Source organism: Artemia sp. Qi Xiang Cuo, chromosome 18, assembly GCF_049724085.1.
Source record: "Artemia sp. Qi Xiang Cuo chromosome 18, ASM4972408v1, whole genome shotgun sequence".
Lineage (NCBI taxonomy): Eukaryota > Metazoa > Arthropoda > Branchiopoda > Anostraca > Artemiidae > Artemia > Artemia sp. Qi Xiang Cuo.
The window spans coordinates 4,659,095-4,681,663 of NC_142811.1; the positions used below are offsets into that span (position 1 = coordinate 4,659,095).

General features: G+C 35.3%; 1 protein-coding gene across 3 annotated transcripts in view; it reads left to right on the forward strand.

Annotated features, from left to right (window-relative positions):
* The window catches only part of jbug (filamin-type immunoglobulin domains fbug), a 367,002-nt gene that overhangs the window by 34,717 nt on the left and 309,716 nt on the right, over nt 1–22,569 (forward strand). For all 3 annotated transcript variants that reach the window (XM_089104337.1, XM_089104338.1, XM_089104339.1), the window contains 2 exons: nt 9,218–9,301; nt 14,650–14,827. In XM_089104337.1, coding sequence (XP_088960463.1) covers nt 9,218–9,301; nt 14,650–14,827 — 262 coding nt within the window. The remainder of the gene's footprint in view (nt 1–9,217; nt 9,302–14,649; nt 14,828–22,569) is intronic.

Consider the following 22,569-nt stretch of genomic DNA (forward strand, 5'->3'; position numbering starts at 1 on the left):
ACATGCAAATCTTGTATGAAGAAAATGGTAACTAAAATTACTCATTGATTCGATTGACGGACATTGTCTATCTCAACAATTTTTTCTGTGTGAACCAAGGGCAAATGCCAAATGCAAATGTCAGTTTGAACCAACGGCAAAGGGCAAATGCAAATGCCAGTGTGAACCAAGGGCAAAGGGCAAATGCAAAAGCCAGTGTGAACCAAGGGCAAAGGGCTATTTGAACCAAGGGCAAAGGCCGTATCTGACATTTTTACATTGCTAAGTTAATTGCCAAAATCTTAAGTTGTTCTTAAAGAGAATATCTAGGAGTGCTGATCCTCCCCCCCCCCCAATTGACGTGCCTGAGTTTAAAATAATGTATAAAATGTTGTTTATAGCCTAAGGAAAATTATAAAGCCGACACCTGAACGGGTGTGGCTCGTTACAGGTTGTTGTGTGATTTATGTTTGTTACGTGATGAATATGAATGATTTCGGTACTGAGGGACTGCGAACTCTTTATTGTTGGTATTTGCAGAGCTTCGTTCCTCTAACTGTTCATCCTGTTCATTTGGCCAGTGGCAGATACAGGGGGAGGGGGCGAGGTGGGCGCTCCCCCTAGCGTAGTCGAAAGTAGTGTAATTTACTTAATTAACCCAAGTTTGCGTGAATTAAACTTGCTCCTAACGCATGTTTATCGGATCAACCTATTTTGCCCCCCCCCCCTAAATTTTTTATCGGGTTAACCTGTCCCCCCCCCCTAAAAAATCCTGGATCCACTCCTGCATTTGGCTGTGTATTTTTAGACAACTTCATCAATCACATTGTCCTGCCACAACAAAGAATAGTAATAAAAAAAAGCAAAGAAGCAAAAATTGGATTTTTATAAGCAGAACGAAAATGTTGGACGAAACAAAACAGATCAAAATATTTTTTAGGCATTTTCTGAACGAAAATGTGAACGAAACAAATCGGATAAAGACAAACAACTCGGAAAGCAAACAGAAAAAAACAAAAACAAATAAAAGTCAAAAATTGAACTTTTTTTCTTTTTTTAAGCAACTAGAACTTTTAATTTCCGTTTGAATGAGCCCCCTCTTAATATTTTAGCACCAATGGGTCAATACGATCACCCCTGAGAAAAAAAAAACCCAAATAAACACGCATCCGTGGTCTTTATTCTGGCAAAAAAAAATTTACAAAATTCCACATTTTTGTAGAAAGGATCTTGAAACCTCTATAGAAGATTTTCTGATACGCTGAATTTGATGGCGTGATTTTCATTAAGATTCTATAACTTTTAAGGGGTGTTTCACCCTTTTTTCGAAAATCAACCGAATTTTCTCAGGCTTGTAACCTTTGACGGGTAAAACTAAACTTTATGAAACTTATTGTATATTTCCGTTTCATTTTACTTATAAATGTAAAGACAGTGTGTTTTAAAAGACCATCTCTAAAAAAAAAAAGGCTTACTGTAGGTTGTTTTGTGATTTCTATTTATAAACGTCAGTTAGTCCTAAACCTTGTGATTTTTTCTTTTTTTCGGTTTTTTGGTTTATTGTTTTTTCGACCACATCACCTTTTCATTTAAAAATAAAGTTCAAAAACTACGGCTAAAATCGGTTTGTTTGTCATTTATTGTCTGTTATTTGAAATATGTTTGTTTGTGTATTATTTTTTCTCTGTTATTTTCTTATGTGTTTTAGCTGTTTAGTATTGTTTTCCTTTTATTTTTTCCTTTGATGCAGAATTGCAGTCGTGAGGCTGGAATATCCGGACAATATATTTTTTCAATGTCTTAGTTCTAACTTTTGACGGTTATTATATATTTTTATTTCATTTTTTCACCCTTCGTTTTCTGTTGAATAGTCCGGCATTTTTGAAGATTAGATAAGCTAGGGTGTGGGCAGCAGAGCTTGGCGAATTCTTGAGTACACTGAATTATTTCTTGCGATGCTTCCGACGTCAATGAGCTAATATAAATATTATTTTGGGTATTATTCGATAAATTGGTATTTGATTAAGAGGGAAAAGTACATTTTGAGGATGATGAACCATTTCTTAGGCAAATCTCGACCTCCATAAGCTTTTATAGATTAATTTAGTTCTGTTCTACGGAATTTAGGTTTTTTGTACTCTCTAGTCCTGCCAAATGTCCAAAATAAACCCTGGTGAGCCTGCATCAAAGTTTACGATCATGTCTCTCTGGTTTTACGCCTCAGAATCTTGGTGGGCCCCTTTTTCAATCAAACAGCACCTCCTCATGTCTTGCGTGGCGTACGCCATCCGCTGAGCACGATTTTAAAAGTAGGTGACTCCTTGGCCTTGAGTGTACACCAAGCTGCTTAGCGCATAATCCCTTGACTGATATAGTTTCCAAAGTATTCTTGCCCTTATTTGGCTAGTGCCTAGATTGATTACAAAAGGTTTTATCCGATTTAATTTATTACTAATGAATAACGTACTTGGAAAGATATATTTATTCATTGACGTTACAGTCGTCGATACTTTAATAATATTCTAAAACGATGTTTTACTCCAAACCCTTGGGGAGCTGACAAAACATTCACCCTATATTTTTGTCTTCAATCAAAGTTGTATCTGGGTCTAAAAAGTTATTTTTGTAGGACTTTAGAGTGAAGTTTAACCTTGAGAATCAATAAAAGAAAAATAGGTTTTTATTTGAGAAAAAATATAGGTTTCCTAACTCTTTGTAAACACTTCTCATGTTCCATGAATAAATATTTGGTAGGCCCTACTGTGTATTATACGGACACTTCTAAAAAGTCAAGTTTGGTTAATGCTAATGAAATATAATAAAATAGGATGAATATATAATAGTTTAGAAACAAATTTGGGCTATATTTTTGCATATTAGGGGGGCAGGGGGTAAAGCATACCATATATTAAATACGAAATCTAACATAGCCTAGGTACCTTCCCCTAAACCCCAGAAAATAACACTTTAAGTATCGTAAACGCAATGGAAACTACTCTTTGCATTCCATTTCTGCATAGTGGTCTCTTGAGAAAACCATTCTGCCAAGTTTCGCCTCTCATTAGTATATAAAACTGTACGTTTAACACACCAGTACCAAATATTTAATAGTAAATAAACGATTTAAGCATCTAGGTGTCATGGCACTTGTGCAGATTTTTTTTGAGGTGGGGAGATAAAGTTTTTTGGCGCGGCTAAATAATAAAAACACATCCAGTTTTACGTTTAATTGGAATTGCCCAGAAATTCAAGAATATTTAGAATTTGGGGGGTGATACTTGACTTCCAAGACCCCCCATGTACGTTTCATGTACATTGAACATACAAATCTTCGATACTTTTCCCATATACATTGAACATACAAAATTTAAATTTGAAGTAGATAAACGTTATGCAACTTTTAATAGCAACAAGATTATTTCTGGGTCTATAGATATGTAGACCCCAAGAGTTTTTGCAAGACTTGTTCGCATTTCATAAAGTATATCACTTTTGGTAGCTCCAGTCTGGATAGCCGCTCTAAGGGAAAATTCCGTTGAACGTTCATTCTGGTCTACTGGACATTTGACCAAAACGCATATTTTGTGCACTTACGCCCCATATTTGTGCTTCGACGCTTACTTGACCCGTAATAAATACCCTGTAACTTACAGGCCAGTCCAGGTTTGATTTCACGTTCGCCGAAAATATTTTATTTTCGGTAGTTCCTTTTAGGTTGTAGTGAAAGCATTCCCAGTGCAGTAGCTCTTTTTGTTCTAGCGAGTTTCCTAACCCCCCAAGTTTCAAGCCAAATGGACAGCACAATTATTTCTTGTTATTTACATTCTTTGGGGCAAAATAATGCTTGAAATCAAGTTTCATAGGCAGCCCATGAAGTGATATTTAGAATGGACCCCTTTTGATTTCTATCTAAGCTAGGAGACACGGAGAGAATGCACACACTCTCACATGAAAATCCCTGAATGATTTGGTTCAAACTAGGGAAAATTCTCTCGGTTTTCTACTCAATTCTGTCTGTCAAATGACAATTTGCACAACCTATGGTCCTTGCCCCTGGTTCATTCCTATGTCATGGGGCTGCATGACTCATCCCCGGAGGCAAATTTATTGGACCTTTTGACTGTTCTGAGCAAAATCGCTAATTTGAAACTTTAATACGGTGTCATCGAGGGCATACGGAGCTCTGGGGGGGCATTCGAGGTGTTAGATAGTTTGGGAACTAGCGGCCATATTACTTGTGAGATTCTGTTTTTTAATAAGGTTTGACATACCCACCTTTTTGACTAGACTGTATCTTTGAAGAAGGGCCCAGTGATATAATTTGGTCTCTTGATTTTGAGGTTGCTAAAATCCTGTTCCGCTGGAGGCATAGTTTTGGATCTTTGGATCGTTCTGAGTGAGATGGCTATCTCAAAATTGTTATCTGATTCCTTGGGGTTTGCGTTTGTGCCCGGAAGAATAAAATGGCAAGGGCGGGGGTCTTGTCGCTCGCCAATCGCAATCACCATCAAATGCAATAGAATTTTGATTTTCGATTGAAGCAACCCTCTTCCAAGTCCGTAAGAACAGCCGTTGCCAACGGATTGACCGGGGAAAAGATTACAAAATGGAGATAAATCCTTCTTTATTGAATCAACATAGGCTTGGACTAAATTGTGCACAGAATATTTTTTTGGGGGAGGGACATTTCAGAAGAGGCAAAACTTAAAAAAAGTAAGATAAATAAACTAATTGCGCCCAAAGTATAAGGATTTACTGCGGTGACCTGGTATCACTGCATATAGTTCATACGTATATGACGGTTCTAAGGTGGGGATGAGAGTCCCAAGGACCCCCCTTACCCACCATTTTTGTGTGTTCCAAGGCCAAAAAAAGGGAACCGAATAATAACTAATTGTTATTATATTGAAAAACTAATGAACCACATACAAACACGCAACAAAACACACATCAATCATAAACAAGAAAGCCCTTCAATTAGGAGAAGAAAAAGAAAGTTAATTAATTGAAATAATGAAAAGGTATTCCATTATTACGGCTAATTACAAATCTAACAAAGGAACGAAATACTTCAATTACGTTGAACTTAAAACAAAGTAGTAGACAAGAAACTGCGCTGAGCGAACAGACTACCGCTCATCAGGAGCGTAGCTCCCGCATTTTATTGGGGTTGGGGGGCAATAGGGGTCCATGTACGGATAGTCAAGGGGCATGGGCTATAATATAATTTTTTCTCTCCAAATGATTGGGTTGGGGGTACCCCCCCTCAAACAACGCCCCTGTCCCTAATCTATTAAAACTGTTGACAACAACAGCCATCGACAGAAAATATTTGCTTGTGGGCCAAATTTCTTCATGCTCCCCCTCCCTGGTGCGTTTTGATCATAAAATAATACCGATATAAATTAATAGGACAAGACGTACCAGGCCCTTCAGTTTCTGGGCATTGTAAGTGAGGGATTGTGTGCAACATTTCCCTCGCCTTCTATTATATTTTCAGCCCTCTCTCTCTCTCTCTCTCTCTCTCTCTCTCTCTCTCTATATATATATATATATATATATATATATATATATATATATATATATATATATATATATATATATATATATATATATATATATATATATATATATATATATATAGGAATATTGAAAAAAAATATCGATGACAAATAAAAACAACAAACTTGTCACGTAATATTGCATGTTTAAAAATTGCCCTGGGGCCTTTTAGGCGAGCACCTTGGTGATCATGGTTGCAGCGGTAGCTGGAACCTAGTAAAGAGCTAACCACAGCCCGTTTTTAAAACCCGTTCTTAAAAAGAACTGCCTAGTGAAAAAATATTGCCATCTGACACTGACTCAGTAATGGTAATTTTTGTTTTGGTGTGGCTTAAAAGTAAAAGTTTATTGCGAAAAGAAATTTATGGTGGTTACCACTCAAAACTGGAGTCAGATCAAAATGGAAAGTGTAGCCTACCATTGGAATCAACATGGTCGAAAACCTTGTACAGGGAAATTACAGGCCCCCTCCTTGAACCACAAGGAAAATCACTTTTTGCATCGGTAACACTGATCTGTCTTCCGTTTTTTTTTTTTTTTTTTTTTTTTTTTTTTTTTTCAGCAGGCCTAGCGGACTACCCGAACATCATGGATAGATGCTTAATGGCTCACTCAAAAGCTATTTCTCATATCTCCTTGCTTTTTATAAATTCTGCCATCTGCAAGTGCCAAATGGCACTAAAATGGCAGTTTCTCTGCCATTTCTCAAGGGGTGGTAATAGCTGGCTATCAGAACATCGTAGAAAGATTTTTTTTTTTTTTTTATAACTCATGTAAAAGATATTGCTCATATCTACATTCTTCCTATAAATTCCACCATCAGCAAGTTCAAAATGGCACAAAAAACGGCACTTTTGGTGCCATGTCTCAAGTGCAAAAGCTGGGACTATTGGCTAGCAGAATTTATAAGTTTAATGGCTCATTTGAAAGCTATTGCTCATATATACATACATTTTTACCATTCGCAAGTGCCATATAGCACTGAAAACAAAACTTTTGGTGTCGCTTCTTAAGTGGAAAAGCTCTGAATTACAAAACAGGTACTATTGCAATAGTTATGTTTCAGAACCCTTAACTGGAGGTTTACAAGAACCCCTCCCGTAAACTCCCCCTCCCAGTCCCTTGGTAATTTTCATGAATCGTCTGCTCATCAGTAAGCTACTGAAACATTAGCAGGCTACTACACCATCGTAGATAATTGTTAAAAGCTATTGCTTATATTTACTAGGTTTTTAAAAATTCTACCATCTATGAGATTTCATAGATTTCAAAGTAAACTAGTTTCTGGGGAAAATTTGCAATGAACTCTTTGTTATGGTTGAAGAATTAGCTGCAACCTAGTAAAGAGCGAACCACAGCCCATTGTAACTAAAAGTTAAAAAAACATTAAAACATCTTTTTTTTTTTTTTTTTTTCCAGGCCTAGCGGGTTACTAGAACATCATAGAGAGATGCTTAAGAGCTCATTCAAAAGCTATTTCTCATATGTATGTGGTTTATATGAATTCCACCATCTGCAAGTGCCATATGGCACGAAAAAAGACACATTTTTGCCGGTTCTCGAGAGATGGGGCTAGCAGGTTTCCAGAACATCCTAGATAGATTTTTTATAGCTCATATAAAAATATTGCTTATATATATGTTTTTCCTATAATTTTCACCCTCATCAAGTTTCAAGGGACTCTAAAACGGCACTCTTGGTCCCATGTCTCAAGTGGAAAAGCTGGGGCTGGTGGGCTACCAGAACTTTTTAGAGTGATGTTTAATGGCTCGTTTTAAAGCTTTTGCTCATATCTACATGCTTTTTATCAATTCTACCATTCGTAAGCGAGATATATCACTGAATAACATCAGTTTTGGTGCCACTTCTTAAGTGGAAAATCTGGAAAGTATAAAACGGTATCATTGTAATAATAATTATGGTCCAAAACCCTTAACTGGAGGTTTGCAAGAACACCTCCTGCAACTTCCTCCTCCAGTCCCCCTTAATAAGCTACACAATTAATGTCCTGCAAACACCAATATATTAAGTTACATTATTAGAGACGTAGTTCTGTTAGTACAGGGCTGAACTTCAAATTAGATTATCATGCGTTCGATTCAGATTGGATTTTTTTTTCAATCATGGTATGTCCCTTCTTATGATTACTTTTCATATAATCTTCTATTTTAGCAAATTTGATGTACTCATTTTTTTATAGTCATTTTTTATAGTCAAATCATACAGATGACTTTTTATACCTTTTTAAAGGTCATCAAAGGTCAGGACCCTTCAGAGGGAGAAGGAATGGAGGTAGATACTTCAAAATACCTTCCCAGGACTTACTTTGGCATGTAGACCCATCCCTGAAACTGTCACCTCGCTAATCTATGCTAACCCCTGTCCAAGATAGCCAAAAGTAGCTAAAGTAGACTTTTACCTTTTGTTTGTGATGTAGAATGTTACCTATCTAATATATATCAATAAAACTAGTACAAATAAACCAATTAATTATTTTCCCCTATGCTTTTATGATTATAGAAAACTAATGCTTTACTGAAAACACAAAAGTCAAGTATAAACAACAGGAATATTGATATGGGAGTCAAAAGTGAGTATGTAGCCTGACAACAATAAACGAATCTATAAAGTTTTTCATAGTCTTACACCAGTTGTGACATCAGTAACCTAACTTTCAGTATATAATTAAAATTATCTTAAAACATGAGCGTAAAACTAAATATTTTTTAATAGCCGCGAAGTAATTGAACAGCGTACAGAAATATTGGATTGATTTATCAGCTAGCATTTTAGTCTCGTCAGCTATAATACCAATAGTGAGTAATATACAATCTTAAATTGTAAGAAATATGCTTTGATGTTACTTGAAATGAAGATCAAATAAGACAGAATATGAACTCAGGAAATCCGATTATTTCTCTCTAAACAACAGTGAATTTCAAGCTATGGTACAAATTCTAAAGCTAGTCTATAGTCCTAATATTATCAAGATGGCTTTACTTCGAGTTTGTCTAAAAACTAATCATGACACGTCCTTTTCAGAACCAAAACGAAAGCCAAACATTGAACTGCGCCATTGTGCAGAAGTGATGCCAAATTAAACGTATAAAAAAAAATAAAGCAAAAATCCTAAAATGAATTGTTGCTTTAACTTAAAAGGGATTGATCCTAAAAGGGATTGATAATATTTTAATTCTGTAAAAAGTTTCCTTAATCGGTTTGGTTTTACTGTACCAAAACTCCTATATTATTTTGTGTTTTCAGTAAAACGCTAGTTTTCTATAATCTCAAAAGCATAGGGAAACATAATTAATTGGTTTATTTGTACTAGTTTTATTGATACATATTTGCTAGGCTGTGAAGTAATAATTTTTGGCCGTTTTAAGTTTCAACTTAACTCTTTACTTCCTTCGGAAAAACTTTTACGTTAATTCAATCTCAGTAACCCTGCATTCAAGGTATAAATAAATTGTAGCATAGGAATATAAAGTTAAATATAAATAATAATAAAATAGAAACATAAATTAGAAGGATATATAAATAGAAAAATACGTGAATAAACTTAAATAGGTTAAAAAAGGTTATGTATCTTACATCTGAATTCACGAATTTTGATACACGAACGGTATCCAGTTTTATTACTAAATGTTGCTAATGATTATTTTCTCGATTTTAGGGTCATGAAGATATGTGGGTTGAAATCCAGGCACACACGTTCAGGAACTGGGTCAACGAAAATCTAAGAGATTGTGGATACCAGGTACACAATTAAATTTATTGAAGTACTAGCAGAGCGGACGGCGGACATAAAATCAGAAAAAAAGTATAGTATTTTCTGAAAAAAGAGTAAAAAAGTAGAAAAGTGAAAAAGGAAAAAGGGACACAAATAAAATAAAGTATACTGTTTTGTGAGGATTGACCCCCTCCCAACAAAAAACTTTGACTTTGTCTTTTTCTCTCCTGTCAGAAAATTTTTTCCCAGAAGTTCCAACTTGGTCCCGTAGCCGCGAAACAAAACAGGGCCCTTTTACCAAATTTATATTTTGAAACTTTTTAACTTAAAAAGAGAGAGAAAAATGGATGCTCCTAGGGAAGTTCTTTCAAAATAAGGGGCTTTATAAGACCTGAGAAGCTATTCATCATTGCAAAATGATCAGTGGATAACACCATTTACGATGCAGCAACACCCATAGTTATAGAAACAAAACCAAATTAAGCTAATTACATTTATTAAAATTTGGATTTTGATTAAAATTGTTGATTTTGAGTGAGTCTAAAATGTTCTGAAATTGTAATTTGTTTTGTTGACTGTTAAATTTAGTTCAACAGAAGTAATTAAATTAGAATGATTGAAATTAAATTTAACCCCTTCTTTGTTATCTTTTTAACCCCCTGTTGTCCCTCCAATATTGTGCTATGTTGATGTTTCTGGTGGAAGGAAAAAGCAGAATGGTTCAATCTTAAATATAATTGAACTTCCCAGTATCTTAACTCTTATGATTTTGATGCAGCAAATTGATAGGGGTAAGTTAGTAAGATAAGATAACGTGTATTTCAAGCCAAAATGTGGCCATGTACACAAAAAACACACAAGATTAACGAATTACAACACTCGTCACAATAATAAAGAAGAAATAAAAACTGCTCTCTTCTTTTTGCAAAAAACTGATCAAGATATCTTCCCACTAGACAAATAAACTGTGGCAACGTACTCTTCAAGGCATCAGGAAGCAGCAATGCATCATTCCTAAATAAGGTTTTCCCTATCCCCAAACGACCTCGACAATGACTCAGACAATGCTCCCAATTCTCCTCCTCTTCTTGGCAATGAGGGCAAGTAAACCTGCCCTCCGGGACAATTTTCCTCCTTTCAAAAACCTTCAATCTCGAACGAATCGGAAGGTAATTAGGTCGTAGCTGCATCTAATAGATAAGGTATCTAGCCGGTAAATTTAACTTGAAATAGAATTCCTTCCCATATACTATCTTAACCTCTTTATAATATTGTAAAGTTTCCGAATTCTTAATCTCCTCACCCCATTTCTGTATCGTCTGATCCTCCAGCATCCGCTTGATTTCCTTGTCCAACTTTAATTGTTGACTAGTTGGTTCAAGGCCATCATTCTAAGCGAAAGAAAAACCTGTTTTATCCAGTACCTCCTTGACTTTAAAAGGCCAAGGTATTTTCCTTCGTAACTGAAATAACTCATCATATGCAGCCCTCAGTAGCCTATCACTGGGTAGCTGTACAACCCTTAGCCAAAACTTAATCATTTGGACCGTTCTATAGTTTTTAAGAGATCACAGTCCAAGGTCTCCTTTAAGAAACTGAGTATGGATCATTCTATGCAGCCCATACAATCTATGAAAATAACCTAGCTGAACGCTTTCTAACTGGGCAGCATTCTCATGTCCCCAAATTTCTGCCCCGTAATGGAGAATCGGCATTATCTTAGATAAAAAAACCTCTTATGTAAAGACAAATTCTTTATCCACTAATTTCATTGAGGAAAAATAAAAATGTTGCAGCTCTTCCCATGTTAAACAGTTCTTTAATATAGGAGCTCCATCCACCATTTCTTTGGAAAATAAAACCAAGATACTTTAATTTTTTCAACTACTTCTATTTGTTGTCCTCCAAATACAAATATATGTTCTATTTTTTCTTTCCTATTACTAAAAATAACCACTTTAGTTTTAATAACGTTAAGCTGTAAGTTTTCCATATGTAAATATTCCTCAATTTAATCAAGTAATATCTGTAGCTCCCTTGCCGACTTCACCACCAATGCAGTGTCATCCGCAAATAATTCAACCGAAAATTGAATTTTTCCAAGACATACCTTTGGAGCCCACTTTTTTTCCAGAAACTCTTCCTTATCCTTCAAAAACAAACCGAACAGTCTTGGGGACATGACGCTGCCCTGCTTCACTCCTTTCTTAACTTCAAATAGGAAGTCCCGAACTTGCGACCCTGACCATAACCTTAGTCCCTGAATAGATACTAACAAATAAACGAATAAAGCTGAAAGGTAGACCTACATCTCTTAAACACTTTTCAAGGAGAGCTCTATCTACATTGTCGAATGCCTTTCTTAAGGCTAGAAACTAGCTAAGTCTAGGCCATGCTGGCAAAAATAAAGTTCACAACAAGTGTGTTTTTTGTGTGTTTTTTTTTTCTTTCTCGTTATATTTTTTTAAAACACTTTTCAAGGAGAGCTCCATCTACATTGTCGAATGCCTTTTCTAGTCTAGAAACGCATCATACAGCTTATTTCTACCTGATCCACACTTGTCTATCAATGTACTTAAAACAAATGCTCTATCTGACGCACTATACCCTTTCCTGAAACCCCCCTGCTCCTCTTTAATCACCCCATAACCCTCAAATCATTCATTCAACCGATTATCCAAAATCTCTTCTAAAATTCTACTAAGTGCAGGCGCTAATGCTATCAAACTATAGCTATCATGCTCACTAGGACTGCCTTTCATAAATAGGACTACCTTTCTAGAACTACCTTTCGGAAAGTATCATAATTGATACTTCCCATAGAGAGGGCCATGCACCGCTACTTATAATGCTGTTACAAATACTCACTAAGACTAGCAAAATAAAAACACCAAGAAACCTCTTTAACAAAACTGCTGGTATACCATCCATTCCTGGCCCTGATCCTCCCTTCATCTTCATAACTACTTTTCTATCTTCCTTTGAGGTTACATCCCTCACTAACTCATAATCTTTTTCCTTCTTACTTTGGAGCAACACTTGATTCTTCACTATCTAGAGCATTAAAATCGTCTCTTCTATACTCTCAAGAAAACTAGGCCAAGTATCAGCTTCGGTATTTGTAATTGGCCTTTTCCTTGTCTATTTTCATGCTTTATTCCTGAACAAAATTCCTTTTTATCCCTTACCATATAGGTCTTCTCTATCTTTTTCTGTTCAACTCTAATTTTCTCTCGTTTTTTCCTCCGTTTCGGCCTATTATATTTCCTTCTCTTTTCCTTTAACCGTAAAAACAAACTCTGTCTTTCTTCCTCTACAGAACAAGCATACACTAAATCCAATAACTCCTCTAACTCCTTTTAAAAATAACTACATTCATCATAAAAAAAAACAGACTAGTTTTACTTTTCATATTTGGTTTTTCTGACACACGAGGACACTCATAAATCACAAAACCCAAATCTTCCAAAATTTCATTTATATCTTTTGTTTCTTCATTCAGACTGGTACTCGGCTGACTGACCGTATTTCAAACAATAGGCTATACGAAAATATGGTTCAATACCGCTCTCTGGGGCTATAATGAAAGAAAGGTTGAGGTGGCTAGGGCACGTTGTGCGGATGAAGGATGACAGATTGCCGAAGATTGTTCTCTTTGGCCAACCGTCTAGGACTAAACGGAAAGCAGGTCGTCCCCGTCTGGGGTGGGAGGACGTCATAAAGAAAGATTCTTCATTCAGACTGGTACTCGGCTGACTGACCGTATTTCAAACAATAGGCTATACGAAAATATGGTTCAATACCGCTCTCTGGGGCTATAATGAAAGAAAGGTTGAGGTGGCTAGGGCACGTTGTGCAGATGAAGGATGACAGATTGCCGAAGATTGTTCTCTTCGGCCAACCATCTAGGGCTAATCGGAAAGCAGGTCGACCCCGTTTGGGGTGGGAGGGCGTCATAAAGAAAGATTTAAAGGACATGGGAACATAGTGGGCGGGCGTAAAAAGGGAGGCTTTGAATAGATTGGGGTGGAGGAGGAGCGTGCGTAGCTGTGTTGGCCTCAGGCGGCTTGGTGCTGCGGTGAGTTGTTAGTAGTAGTAGTAGTAGTATACAATATTCTCCAATAAACTAGAAATTCGAGAATGTTTACGGAAACGACCATGTTGAATTAACAACAAAATAGATCCATAATATCTCATATTATTTGCTGATTCACGCGTAACGTTTTCTACCCAGTATCCTTCAAAGTTAAACACTGTATCATCACTTCGCCACGACTACACAAGAGCAATAACATCAACAACTTCCTAGGTCCTTCAACACTTGTTCGACCTGTTCGACCTTGTTCTACCTATGCAGAACATAGTTCGACTAGATTAGCTGTGGTTTGGTTTAACAAGAGTTTGTCACAAAGAGCTTGTATTAACAGGCACCAGATAACGCGACTTTAACACACACAGAAAAAAAGTTCACATCAAGTGTGTTTTTTTTTACTTTCTCGTTATATTTTCCATTTAACTTAGGTTAACTTTAACTTTTTTCCCCTTTGATAAAGGCTCTCGTTCGTGGAGTCGAAATATTCAGATTTTTATTATTTAAAGTTTTTTTTTGTCCCACTGTTTTATGTAATTTATACAGTAAATGGAAAAGCAGTTTAGTTTAAGAAATCAGTTTATTTAATTTTTTTTGCCTTCCAAGGGGAAACCTTACTTGTCCCGCCTTCCATATAATTTTACCGGCATTTTGAGTCAAATAACATTATATCATCGCCATTGCGGGTAAAGGTCGCATCGAAGGCTTCAAGCTTGTGAGAGAATTGCCAAGACCATCTGCTGAGGTTTTCTCAAAGGGAGGCTCAGTAGGACAGAGTATGCTGAATCACAATCCGACCCTCCAGATCTAAACTATCCGGATAACCCTCCCTCCCAAAATAGCTTAGCAAATGGTTTTTGGTAATTACCTCAGAAGTGTGAGAATGTCAGATTCTCAGATATAAGGTGTTTAGCCTGAACGATAAAATATTAAAAATTAAAATTTGGGGTTGACCGATTTGGCTTTTTGATGGATAAACGAAAAAGAGACAGAAGAGAAAATGTGACAGTGAGTCCGTGGAGTCCGTGTTTAGCTCATAATTTTACCTTTTAATAATCTTCCGAGAGAAGATAGGTATGGCTATGATCTGACCCAAGAGGAGAGGAGAGCATTTTGGGGGGAAGGGGAGGGTGTTTTTAGGTCAACCTTTGAGGGAGGAGCACCCCATTACTATATTCTGGTTTTATACTTTCTTTTAAATTTGTTTGTTGCATGCAAATACGTGTTTCTAGCGTTATAGGTTTTACTAAATTTCAAATTATATATATTTTTCTTATCATATTAGGTAAATGATCTTTCTACCGATTTGTGCGATGGCATTCGACTGGTTGCTTTAGTTTCTTCCCTTCAGAAGAAAAGATTAAAATATGTGAAGAGGCCTCTCAACCAGCACCAGTCGCTTGAAAATGTCACAACAGCCTTGAATGCAATCACTGATGATGGCATTAAGCTGGTCAATATAGGTAAGGCTTTTCTCACCTTTTTGTGGCCACTTTTTTGTATCCCAAATTTTGTGTTTGCGGGAGGGGGTAGTGGCTAAACAATTTTTGTATATGTACCTTAATGTTTTTTCCTATTAGCCCTTTTGGGACTTCTGATCTATGCTCCCTGCAATAGTAAGGATATCAAAATGGTGTATCTGCAATATCTCAGGAACGACTTGAAAGTGTAACAACAAATTTCGATGCAATCTATGATGATGAAATTTGTTTAATATAGGTAATGTTCTTACCCTCTACAAATCTGGGGATATGCCAAAAGGGATGGATACAGTGGCATAGCAAGGTCTTGTGACACCCGGGGCGGAATTTCAACTTCCCCCCCCCCCAACAAACATTTAAACATTGTTGAGTCATATTTGTTTATGGTGGAAACATGCAATTAAAAAAAAAGCTATTTGAAGTGTTTAAATTAAGGAGTGAAAGGAAAAGTAAATTGCATGCTGTATAACATTGGCATTAAAACATTTTAATAAAAATAACTTACATAAATTTAAGTAAAATACAATATTTTTATGCATATTAACATTATTATTACAAAATCAAACAACACGATTTTAATTCGTGGCTTACATTAAGTAAGACTAAAATAAGTAAGGGGATTTTAATGTAAAAGTTTTAAGAGGAAATACTAGAATAGCTCTAGCTTTCGTATTTTACTGTAGACCTATCCATGTTTTTTTGTACTTTGACTTCAAACACCCAGGTGATTAAATGATGTATATATATATATATATATATATATATATATATATATATATATATATATATATATATATATATATATATATATATATATATATATATATATATATATATATATATTTATCTGCATGAATTTAACAAAATGTACTGTATTTAAACCCCATGTTTTCATTCAAAACCTTTTCTTTCTAACTTTTGTTTTCTGCAAACTTAGAAATAGCCTCATCAAAATCTATCTTTTTTGCTACACTGTTTTCAATACATAGCATGGCTAAGCTCGATAGTTGAGTTTGGCTCACGGTAGATCTGAAATAACTTTTAATAAGCATTGGTTTAGAAAAACTCCTCTTGCAAGAAACAACAGAGACACATAATGTCAGGTAAAACCTTAATGCTAAATTTATATTAGGAATAGAGTCTGAAAGCTCATATTCAACTATAAACTGCAGTAGTCTCAAAGAACGGTACTTGTGCATTGTACCCGCTCTTTTATATACTGCTAGTTTGGTTAATACTAATGAAATAGGATGAATATAGAACAATTAAGAAACAGATTTGGACTATATATTTGCACATTAGGGGTGGGGGGGGATTACATGGTAAAGCATAGCATATATTAAATACGTAACCTAACCTGGTACCTCTCCCCCAAAAAAAACCCAAAAACAACAATTTAAATATCATATACACAATTAAAACCACGATATGCATCTACAGTAGTGTGTTGAATCATCCCGTAAAACGGATTTGTTCAAAGACTCTATTTATAAAAGAGTGGGGATAATGCACAAGTACCCAAAGAACTCCACTTTAGAGACACTTCTTCAAGAACACTTGTCACTTTTAAAAACCTCCTCAGACGTAGGATTTCATTTAACATGTCTCCTGAAGATATATCTTCGTAATTCTCAACTAATCAGCCCGCCAATTTTAGCACTTCAGTTTCTGAACTCTTTAGCTAGTTCCTCGTCTCCAAGATAGCAAACCAAAGTGATATTCCTTCCATGCCTTGGCAACGCGTGTTGATTTCTTATTGAAACGTGTCAATGCCAATGCAAGATTTGTCCCTGATTTCACCATCACATTTTTACCCTCTAAACTCCTTTGAGACTTGTAATCTATAAACGGATCAGTATCAAGGTAGATCAAAAGATACTATACTGTCAGGCTATCCAAATAGGGTATCTACAATACCTTGGGAACGGCTTGAAAATGGAACAACAGTCTTGAATTGTATTGCTGATGATGACATTACGCTGGTCAATGGGCTTTTTAGCCACTAGAAATCTCAATTGCCTAGTCAATAGTCGATGAAAGACTAGCGACAAATCACATTTTTATATAAACCTGGTGCGGCCAACTTAGGAATAAAAAAGAAAAAAAAAAGAGCGGTTAAGTTCAAAAGTTGATTCATCAAAATTTTGTTCGATAAGTAACTTATGGGGCTTTAACATTTGGAAAAACGAAATTAAAAGGAAATCAAAAATTCTAATTTTGGTGAAATATTATGGATAGATATAGTTTTATTCTTAAAAAATGTCTCAGGAATTGCGAAATCAGAAGTTAGCGAGGAGTCGCACGAAACCAGTCGGGTAAATTTTTTATAAATTAAATGTAGCCTATATTATTTAAATAAAATTATTTAAGTTATTAACTAATTAGTAACTAGTTATTTTATTATTTATTCAAATTGTTTAAATTAAGTTATCGCAAATAGTTCCATCTATTTAAATAAAGTTTATTGTCTGTCACCTTTTTTTGTCCGCAGGTCACTTCTTTTAAAAGTTTCAAAACTTGGCCCTCTTTATAAATTGTTTCTGCAAGCCAGCTCCCCTCCGCCCTGGGATAATGATATGGGTATCCTTCCTTATAGGTCTTTTTCCATAGTTTTTGATCAATCAATTGAGCAATCAACTGTATTGAGCTCAGTACTTTAATTGTTTGTTCCTTTTGTCTTTTTTCACCAAATATGCAAATGTTGTCAAAGTTAGACTCTTTTCTTTTGGCAATATCTCTTCTTTGTTTTCTTTTTTTGTTCTTAATTTTACTCCATGTTTTATACCTAAATGCAAGGCCATACTCAGGATTTTTTTGTCGGAGGGGGTTTTACTAAAAAAAAAAATTCGGGGGGGTGGGGGGGTTACACAAAAAACCTCAAAAAACGCATACGAAATTTGTTAATATCCATTTTATTACGTTTTTAAGAGTCAGACAAGCATTTCGGGGGGGGGGGGGGGGGTTCGATTCGGTCAGTCAATCGAATACCCAAAACTATCCTTAGACAATTCTTCTGGAAAGCATCGAGCTTTCCAGGAAAGCTGACAAGAATGAGGAGGAATTCTTCTGGAAAGCATATCCTCCTCATTTTTTCTAAGCGCCCACGTTTCAGATCCATACCTGAGCCTCTGTACCTGAGCATCAGATCCATACCTGAGCCTCTGTCATTATCGTGTCTTCCGGTACCCGAAAGCTTAAATAAAAAAAAAAGATAAGTAGTTCCAAGTTTCATTTTCTATGGGTGAGTTCAAAACATTCATCCCCCCTTCTGTTCTTTGTTTTCTGTCATAATCATTTTAGTAAATTATTTGTTAACTCAATGTGCCAAGGATCCGTCGCGGATCCAATGATCCGTACAAGTGAGAAGAAAAAACATTAGGTTTTGTATAACTGGTTTTGAGTTAAACAAATAAACAAATTAATGGTTCTGAAGAAATATTGTTTTTTGTATTTTCTCCTCAGAAATTTACATCACCCATAAGAAATAATTACATCGAGAGAAATTTTCGTTTCTTAAGGGTGAACTCACAGTTGACCTCTGCACAAGTCCTTATTTGCAGTTAATAGTGGCCTTGAAGAAGAAGTTATGATAATATTTCAAATTTTAATAAATAAGATGAAAAACTATTCTAGAGAGAATAGAACTTCTACAAAAAAAAAACTGATCCTACGGAAAAGAAATGATCCACTTAGTTTCTATCATAATTCAATTTGAAGACTGCTTAATCGTCCTCGGTCTAAAACAATAACCCTACGGAAAAAAGAAATCTTACTTCTTTGAACCACGTCCTAAAATGAAAATGTGTTGAGTGTAGTAAAATAGCACGTATATAAAAGCATAATCATGCCAAAATGCACCATTTTTTCGCACCAGCGAAGAAGCAGGTAAGGTGCTATTCTCTAAAAAAAATATTTAAAAAATGGGCTGATTTGAATAATCAAATTTATCCCATCAAATAAGCGCCAAAGCGGCGCAAGTGTGCTGCATCGGGCAGTTTTGTGTCCTATTTATGACTAATAGGTTGAAAAGTGTGCCATCTATAATTTCAATGGTAAGTCAATTGAAGGTAGCTCTTATATATTTGTACTTATTTTAGTCAGTTTTTCACATCAGATAAAATTTTGACAACCATGGAATACAAATGATCATGTATTTTTGCCATTTTTCTGTGGTCAAATGAAAAGCAGGTCCTTTCCAAATGAGGGGATTAAAATCCAAAGGATGGATTAAAAAGAATTTTGAAATCCTAAGAGGGAGTATATAGTGAACAGCTTTGGGTGGAAGAGGGCAGGTGAAACTATGTTGGTGTCAGCTGGTGTGTTCCTACAAGGAGTTATTAACAGTTGGAGAGATAGTAAAAAAAAATTTAAAGAAACAGCATTACACTTCATAGTCTAGAATAGCGGTGCTGATCTCTGTGTCATGGCACTTAACCCAGCAAGTCCAATTGAGGGTTGGACTCTATTTTTGTCAAACACAATAAATCACAAATTTTGAATTTCGTCCAAATACCAAAACAAGGGCACTCGTAGATAGCACAGAATAGCACAATAATACTTTACCGTAAAGAAGGGGGCTAAGGAGTTAACAACCCTCCTTTTATAATTTTTGTTCTGTTCAAGCTTTAACGTTGATCTATATTTTTTTTTAACAAATAAAGATTTCTTTTTTTTTAATTTCAACACTAAATCGTACATTGGCTATGGGCTAAATGAAAAGTAAATTTTCCCCAATAGAATAGAAAGAGGTCATAGAAAAGGATTTAAAGAAAGTTTGAATTTCAGTGAAGGAAGTAATAAGTGATACTTTGAACAATTTCAGGAGAAGGAGGGGCGCTCGAAACTAGGTTGGTCTCAGCTGGCGTGGAGCTGCAATGAAATGTTGGTAGAAGTAGGATTAGGGGCATGAACTTATTATAATATAACCTTTTAATTGTATAGCTGTACAATTTTCTAGCCCTGCCTGTCTAATACGTCCAAACTGATTGATTTTGTAAAAGTAATTATAATAAAAATAGTTACAAATAAATAATATAATTAAATGCTTAAAGGGAAATGTTATGAGTACTGTTACGTTAAATAAGGGTACTTTTGTCTTATAGCCACCACACTCTAGATCTTGTATCGCGAACATGAGACAAAAAACGATTTTCATGGTCTTTATACCAGACAATATTAGCTTGGTGGGAAACTACATTGTAGCTATATTTTAATTAAATATTTAGTTGGTATTTTGGTTAGGTTAGGTCAGGTATTTAATATAATGCGGTCTGGGCAGCCCCCCTTTCATAATTCTAAGTTGCAGTTTTCATAATTTTGTTGATAAAGTATTATATTTTCAGTATTATATTTTATTTCATTAGCATTAACCAACCAAACTTCGCTTCTCGATAAAACTTGAGTGTGGTGGCTTTATGACACAAGTACCGAAATAAGTTTACCTTCGGTTCTCATAATTGCCCTTCGATCGTCGTAGTAGCATGAAAAAAAAGGAATTATAGACGTATCCCTACTTTAGTCAAACACGATAAATCACAATCAAATTACGAACAAACAAGAAATCATTCTGTCTGTTTATTGGGAATCTTCCTATTCGTGACCTATATCAACCTTTTAGATTTATTGCCCTCGATTTATCTACGTTTCTTTTAGGAAATGGTTTATGAGTTTAAATTCTGAATTGAGTTGTTTTATCCTCATAGCGTGATGAACGATTATATATTGTTCTTTGATATCTAGTAATGAAGGTTTGACCGCAAAAAGTCAATCAATGGTTGATAGCTTCATCTTAGAGAAATAATTTTCTTTTTTAGTGAAACCAGAATAAATTTCTCAATGATTGGCGGATTTGATAAGTTTTTGTTTAATTAGATACACAAACTAATTTAATAGAAAAAAAACTCAATATAAGTAAATACAGACATTAAAAAATGTGTATAAACCCAAACGAAAAGTGATTATTACAATATCATAAGATGATCTAAATATGAAACTTCACTAACAAAAAAAAGTTCACTAACTGTTCTTGAATTTTTTTTTATTAATACTGCGTTGAGTAAAGGTGGTAAAAGTTTCTTCGAAATTGCAGGTTAAAGCAGGTTACCGGTCCATTGAATTAGAAAGCTCACTAACTGTATACTGGGTTGAATATTCTTCTAATTAAAAATGAAATAATGCTGAATTTACAGATTCTAAATTTATCATTTTATTCTTCTAATAGCAAATGAAATGTTACTCATTCTGAAGTTGGTTTGTCATCCCCATATATACGACGTTACTATTATTCTCCAAGACCACACTGCCTTTTCTATGACGAAAACAATAAGAATTTATTGAATTTAGCACAGTTATATACAGTTAGTGAGCTTTCTAAGTCAATGGGCTGGTAACGTGCTTTGACCCGGAAGTGATTATTTTGTTTAGTATAAAAGCAGTTGGTTTTAATTTTGATATGTTAGTAACTCTACTGATGATTATGACCGACTGTGTCATTGAAATATTTAGAGTCTTTGTTTTATATTTGCGTTTCACTGTCTAATAAAAGGACCTATCCCTATTTGGAGTTCTTATTGATTTCGTAATAGAAAAGGCAGTGTGGTCATGGAGAATAATAGTAACTCCCCTCCCTACAAACAAAACTGTATTTCTCTTAAAACTTTATCTACAGAATTTCCTTGTCCGAAAAGTACTAACATGCTTGTTGTTTGCAAGTAATCAGCAAAAAGCAAGTAATTTGCTTTTTACAGAAATCAAGCTATTACCTCAGTAACTACCAAACCCACTCTTATCACCCATCATCCAATAGGCCTTTTTTAGATTTCCTAAAACCGTTAGAGACTTCTCCTTTTTCAGAAAGTCATTATCTTCAGCAATATTCACTTTTAGAATCTTCAATAACCTATCTCTAACTCTAACTATTTTATTGCAAAACTCATTTACCACGCCATCAACACCTGAGCCCTTGGCATTTAGTTGTCTAGATTGTGAACAAAAATTTCTTTTTTTCCCCACTAAGTTGTTTGTCGAACCATCTTCAGGTGATCTTGTAGCGTGAGCGTGATAAATGTTTATATATTTTCTACTGATATCTAGAAATGATAGTTTGATTCAAAGTCATAAAAAGTCAATAAAATATTTTAAGGATTTTGAGGTTTTATGTTACTCTTCCAATAGTCATTTTAAACTGAAGCACATTCATTCGAAAAAAAATCTAAACAGGCAAACTTTATCGTTTTTTTTATTTATTATAATTTTTGTAACAGAATATCATAAAAGTCTTCAAATTCCGCAGAGATGTCGGTCTGCTGATCCCAACCTTCCGCCTTAAACTTCTGCCCACTGCTATAAAAAAAGTCAAAGACAAACATGTAAAAATGAATTTATTTTGGGTCAGAGGAGGAGGTGGCTCACAAGGTAGCTAGGAGGAAGAGCTAGGAGGAAAGTAGATAAGGAAGAAAAGCTGCACCAAAGAAGCTCTTTTGATGATTTTGTTTCTTCCGTACTACGCTACGCTCTAAGGTCGTACCCAGGATTTTTTTTTTCGGAGGGGTGTTTTACTAAAAAAAAAAATTGGGGGGGGGGGGCGGGGTTTACACAAGAAAAACTCAAAAATGCATACAAAATTTGTTTATGTCCATTTTGTGACATTTTTACGAGTCAGACAAACATTTTGGGGGGGGGAGGAGGGGGGGGGTCAAAACCCCTAACCCCCCTGGATACGGGGG